A 6,408-nucleotide genomic window follows, 5' to 3' on the forward strand; every position below is an offset into this window, starting at 1 on the left:
TGATGGCACTTGATTTAGTAATAGCCATTTTGATATCATAAAAAAAAGGAATGCATGACATTTTTGGACTTGTAATTATCAGCCTGATATTGGGGAATGTATATTTATCAGTATCTGTGAAACTCAAGCCAATAAAGGGCAGATAATATGATGCCTAATTGCTTTCACCAATGCAGCATTTACACACTCCAATACAGTACATGGCCATTTGCACCTAAGAAGATGGTTTGTAATCCATCAATAAACAGAGCGAAGAAGAGGAAGAAGAAATAGAAAAAGAAGAACAACAATAACAACAACAAAAACAAGAAATAAAAACAGCTGATTGTGCTTATTATATCACACTGTTGCTCCTGTGTGGGACCACGCAGTCTAGACTAGAGTGCCAATCATGTGGTCGCCGACGTGGATGATTATTCCTAACAGAGTTTGATGTTAAACAACACAGCACACATACTCTGCATCGTATAACTCAGTTCTCATTTTGGTTTGCACTATCTGGTCAATTTTTTAATACCCATATGTATAATTTGTAAATAACAATACACTGCCACACTGTTTATAATTACATGTTCATTTTGTACAATATTATGTTTATATGTATATATTATATGTCTATTATCTTTCTTACCTTTTTGTTATATTGTTTATTTTTACTATTATTATTGTTTTTTGTAATATTACTGTCCTTTGGCTGCTGTGGCAAAGAATTGTCCCTGAGTTCCGATACTATAAATATTAATAGAGCAATGGAATATCAAATACATCTTGTCAACAGCTCTACACATCTTAGCCTTTCCCTTCCTCAGGCGTGCTATGAGACGTGTATGGTCATCAGTTATCAACTGAAAAAAAAAATCATATTGTGCTATTCAAAACAATCCCATGTCCCAGTCAAGCAATGACTAAATATATCAAGTCATCTGGACTGAAATCTGATAATGCATACAACAAGACGAGTTTAACTCCGCTGCATTGCACAATGCATTCTAATTTTGAGAACGGTTCAATGTAGAGTGGAGGTTTCAGCATTGACACCACTACATCCCACAGACAGTAGTTATCAAAGAAATGTTCTTTGGAGGTTCTCAGTAAAGAGGGTGTAATATTCTGTAAAAGATTGTTATATTAGGCGTTATAAATACAAATGACTTGCGCTTCCTCTGGCTTTCAATCAAACACCTAAATGGTAAGCTTCTATCACCATGTATTATTAGCCATTATCATAACTACTGCTGCAGATAATTTGACTGAGAACCAAAGGAGGTATGACCTTGAACGAGTGTGTCTGATTGAGATGTCATAGTATAAAACTATTACATCAATCTCAATAATTCCTCTAAATCCAGCTTGAGGGGGTGTATCTGCACATGTGATCATGCGGTTAAAAATGAATACATCATTTGCACTGGACAGCAGCATAAAGACCCTCATGTTAAACTGAACTCAAACCTTACTTGGTAAACAGAGGCACTTGTAAAGTTAAAATCAAGAGACTCAATCCATCAGTTCTTTACAGCTGGGTTACACACCACCAGCACCAACAATAATGTGTTTTTGCAGAAATCCAAACCCAGCATTAATGAGACATGCAACAGCACAAGACCCTCAACTTTCATGTAAACTAGGCGCAACGCGATCCCCCATCTGGCCTGCACCTCGTTTAATAACAAAGCGATGCCTTCGTGTGTTTCTCTACCGAAGGGGGTGGGGATGAATGAGTGATGGAGACTGTTGATGCGTGATGTTGACCTTACCGATTTATTTAAAGTGCAACCATTCCTCGATGGATTAACCTCAATCTCAATCAACTCTGTTGTGATACTTGTACAGACTCATGTAGGGTTTAGGTATTTTGTAATCTCGAATACATTTGAAAGAACGAGTGGGTCGAATCGTTAGATAAAGTTAATTGTGTAATCGTAGTGTGACAAATTTCGTTTGATCTGTTACAGAATGAGAGTGCGACCCGAGATCTTGCATCTATAACTGCATCTACACGATTGTTATTGGAAAAAAACGTTTAAACCATTGATTCTTGCAACAAAACGGGACTTGGGCGAGCAAACAATGCCCGAGGAGCATCTGCGTCCCTATGGCTACCCAAGCCAGATGGCTTGCAACTGCAAGACAATAAAATCCAACCTCACGCCATGAACTTAACTTTATATGACAGAAAAAGAAACAAAACGCAGCAGCACAGACCACTCAGTGAGCAGGACTATGATTGTGGTTAGTGCGCTACTTTTCGATAATTAAGCACATTTCAGTGGCTTAAAAATATATAAAAAGGTTATCACTTTAATGTTTCGTGTGTTTAAAGTTTCGTATCGTTTTGTCACTTTCCATTAAGCTATTCTCACTATCCTCTCACATTTACTTTTCGTTTACAGGACCTAAACTCAGGTCGCTCCTCGACATGATACTCTGACGAAATGAAAACAAACGAGTAGCACATGGTTCTGTAATCATTACAAGAGCACCTCGATGCGAGGTTACTCAGGAACATCCAGCAATCCATAGATATAGAGCAACATGTTACTATGAACATCGGACCACAACGCTGTTTCACGAGTAATACTTTCAGCGGACGTCTGTTGAGATATTTTAACTTAAGTGATCCGCAATTAGCAATTAACGCTAGCTTTCAGCTGTGCTAACGAGCAGGCTAACCCGTTACCTAACAGGATTGCGTTAGTAACGTTAGCGCACGAGAAGTTCACAGAACAGTGCTTAGCTGGTTATCCGGATAGTTACACAAAATGCGCTCGTCAGACCACACACACCCAAAAAAGCTGACACAAACAACTTTTAATTTCCGTACTGAAAGCCATTACTCGTGATCACAGGCAACAACAATTCGTATTTACCTCTATTTCAAAGTCTGGAAGGTTGAACGCCGTCCTGAACAGCGAGCAAAAGTGGGCTATGGCGGGGACTTCCCACCACGACTGGATCTCTTCCACAGAAACTGTACATCCCTGGGACATTTTCGGACTGAAGAAATTGTGTAACGTGTGTTTCTCACATTAGAAAGTAGTTTCTTCAGCGGGTTATAGTGTCTCCGTGACATTACAAACACGACAAAAGTTGCTGCTGCCGTTCTGTTCGGACAGTTGCCATTGCGACCCGTGGAGCGCTACAATCTGCTTTAATCAGAGTCTCACCGGAGCTGAACAGATGGGAAGGGCGATACCATTGCGCGACGAGGAGGGGGAGAGGGATTACTTTACTCTCAATGTTAAACTAAATTTTCAGCATACATTGTATATTTGGCATCGACTTTGTCGTATACTTTTTTATGACAATAACAAGTGACGCTTAAAATGTTGGATGGATGTGTCTTTTCGCAACAGTAACAAAAGCGTGTAGTCAATAGTACCCCATTAGCTTCATAATGCAGCCGCCGTTTAAAGGGAATGGCTGTTAATAAACAAAACAAAATAACAAGTTAAACCAGGTATGAGACAGGTATCTTCTTTAAATATATGTGCCGATTAGCGTGTGCGGAGACAACAGTTCTCATTAATTGGCGTAATTTGTTATATTTTCATGAATTTCGTACTTTGTATTATTGTTTTAACATACCACTCTTTGATTACTTCGCTTCCAACAGCAGTTTATGAATAATCCTGTATCCTAAAGGCTCGTTGTGTCGTACAGTAGATTACCGGCTACATTTTGATTTAGTAAACAACATTGCTGTGGAAGTTTTGGCCCATACATTACACAGGGGCTCCCCCCATCGCAATTTGCGCAAAGTGCATGTTATATGGCAGCAGAGGTGCTCAGTGACAGTGTCAAAAGGCTACTACTGTTTTACAATATTTAATTCCCATGCACATATTTTTTTATTCTATCCCATTTTATTGTTTTTTTAATATATATATACAAAGAGCATATCATCAGACCTTGCTTCTCTAAGCTTTAGGCCACTACTGACCCAGGTGCGTTCTATTAAATAATAAATAAAATAAAAATAAAAAATCCAAAGTAGTATCAACATAACTCATGCAGCCATCAGTATCAGAAAAATAATTTACTTTACTTTTTCTTTATGACACACTTAAAACAATCAGCTTGTGTCAATTGGAAAACCTGGTACAGTGTGTGCACTTTAAATTGTCACATTAACTTCAATAAATAGCTTGATAAATATAATAGGTCGACAAGCTCTCTTATGCAATTACCATGGCTTAAGAAAAAAGGGTTCCATAGAATCTACAGTTTTATTACACTCAATAATTGGGGGAAAAAAATTCATGTTTGCCCTGAGGGTGGCACTGTCTACAGCAGGCTCCTTTAGATCAAACGTAGACTGATCAACAAATGTAATGGCATTACATCAAATAGTTAGATTTATAAGATATCCTCTGTGCAAGTTGACATTTTGGTCTAAAGGTGGTGCAAGAGGACAGCTCATGTATCCTCCAACATGGACTAAGTACATTGTCTTGCGAGCCTAGTGAATACACCCGCAATTAAAAAAAAAAGTTGTGATTCTGTGTTAAACATAAATAATCCTAATAATCCTATTTGACGGATATCTAAATTAATGCAATACAAAAACAACATAATAATGTTCAAACTGACTCACTATCTACAAACCATCATATCATCAAAAGATTCCCAGAATCAGAAGTCTCTGCAGGTAAAAGGCAAGGCCCAAATCCAACCCCGAATGACCTTTGATCCCTCAAATGGCACTGCAATAACAACTGATATGACTGTATAAAGGATATCAGCACATGGGCTCAGGAAAACTCAGTAAACACAGTTCATCACTGCATCTACAGATGCAAGTTATGACTTTAACATGCAAAGAAAAAGCATATATCAACAACATCTAGAAACCTGGCTAACATTCCTGGGCCTGAGCTCATCCCAGATGGACTGATGCAAAGTGAGAATGTGTGTGTCCACATTTGAAATTGTTTTGGACATAATGAATGTTGTTTCCTACAGCTAAAGTGGCAAAGGACTGTCCAGATTGTTACTCTGTACAAAGTTCAAAAGCCAGCATATGTGATGGTACAGAGTATATTGGTTTCGATGGCACGGGTAACGCTGTACATTTGCGAAAGCACCATTAATGCTGGGTAATACCATGCTGATTTTGGAGCAGCAGGGAGCCCCCGGACTGTTGAGCAACTGAGGGTTATTTTTTTTATTAAGCAATTTCCCTTTCAAAACTTTAACATTATATATTATAACAGTTGTTATAAAAATGGGTGTTGTAACACAGGGGAAACATGCTCCCAACCTTTTTTGTAATGTGTTAGCAGCAAATTTGAATGAGCAGTTTTAAGCATTTCACACAGTGCCCCAGTTGTTTTGGAATCTATCTATATTAAATATAATGTACGAAAATGATATACACAAAGATTATAATATATCACAAACACACACAAAGCACATCCCTTTCAGTCCACTCATCCAAATACACCACAGTTTCAAAGAGAAGCATTATAAATGCCTGTTGCTTTAGCAGTGTTGTCAACAACTGTCAACAATTAAACCTGAACCCAAGCTGTTTCCATCGTAACACTATTTTAGTTAACAAGGGTTTGAACTACAACACAGACAAACTATACTTAGTAGAGTTTAAGGTTTGAAAACAGCAAAGTCGTTGGACCGTATCATTCAGGATAACTTCAATTATCCTGAAGTTTTGGTATATTCAGTATTCTACAAGTATCTGACGTCTGCTGGAGACATCATTCTTCCAAAAGATTCATGTGGTGGAAAGCACTGTCTAACAAGTAAAATCTTCTATAGGTGTTCAACTGGGTTGAGAAGTGGAGACATGGCAGACAGGCACTTCTAAGATGGATTTGATGGCATAGTAGCAGTCCAAGGGTAAAGGTCATGGGACATTTTATTAAGTCAGCACATTACCAATAGTAGATGGCCGCCAGCACACCCCCGGTTTGGTTCAGTGAAGTTAGACAATAACAAAAAACAACTAACCGATTGAGACAGCAGCAGACCAAAAACTCATGCTTCCCGAGGTAAAATTACTGTTTTTATCGAAGGAATCCGGTGGCTTTCGATAGAGTGATGAATGGCTTCAGTCACCCGTCGGAAAGGGCTGTCAGACGGCAAGATAAAGCCCACATTTAACCTGATATTGATGTCCTTTAATAGGCTTTTAGGTGTCTGAATTACATTTAGCTGCTGCAGAAGAACACTGTTTCTTGAAAATGTGCTATCTGAAAAGTTGTTATATCCTTGACTTTCAGTGCCACCCTACCCTCTGGTGTGGTAGAAATCTGTTCTTCATTGCAGTAAATAACATGTTGGAGTGATTAGTTAAATTGTAGACTTGGACACTTTAAGGCCACTATGGTCTACGATGCTATACAGTGACAACAGAAGAGCCAGTTTTCTTTTTTTACCTTGTAGCTC

The 6,408-nt window shown here is 38.4% G+C and overlaps 1 protein-coding gene across 2 annotated transcripts in view; it reads right to left on the reverse strand.

The window, feature by feature from the left end:
* Positions 1 to 3,161, reverse strand: part of cecr2 (CECR2 histone acetyl-lysine reader) — a 38,609-nt gene extending 35,448 nt beyond the window's left edge. Inside the window, exon 1 of one of the 2 annotated variants that reach the window (XM_030426135.1) lies at positions 2,871 to 3,161. In XM_030426135.1, coding sequence (XP_030281995.1) covers positions 2,871 to 2,990 — 120 coding nt within the window. In that variant the 5' untranslated portion in view covers positions 2,991 to 3,161. The remainder of the gene's footprint in view (positions 1 to 2,870) is intronic. The other variant, XM_030426136.1, reaches the window with a different exon arrangement.
* Positions 3,162 to 6,408: the final 3,247 nt, after the last annotated feature.

Source organism: Sparus aurata, chromosome 8, assembly GCF_900880675.1.
Source record: "Sparus aurata chromosome 8, fSpaAur1.1, whole genome shotgun sequence".
Taxonomy (NCBI): domain Eukaryota; kingdom Metazoa; phylum Chordata; class Actinopteri; order Spariformes; family Sparidae; genus Sparus; species Sparus aurata.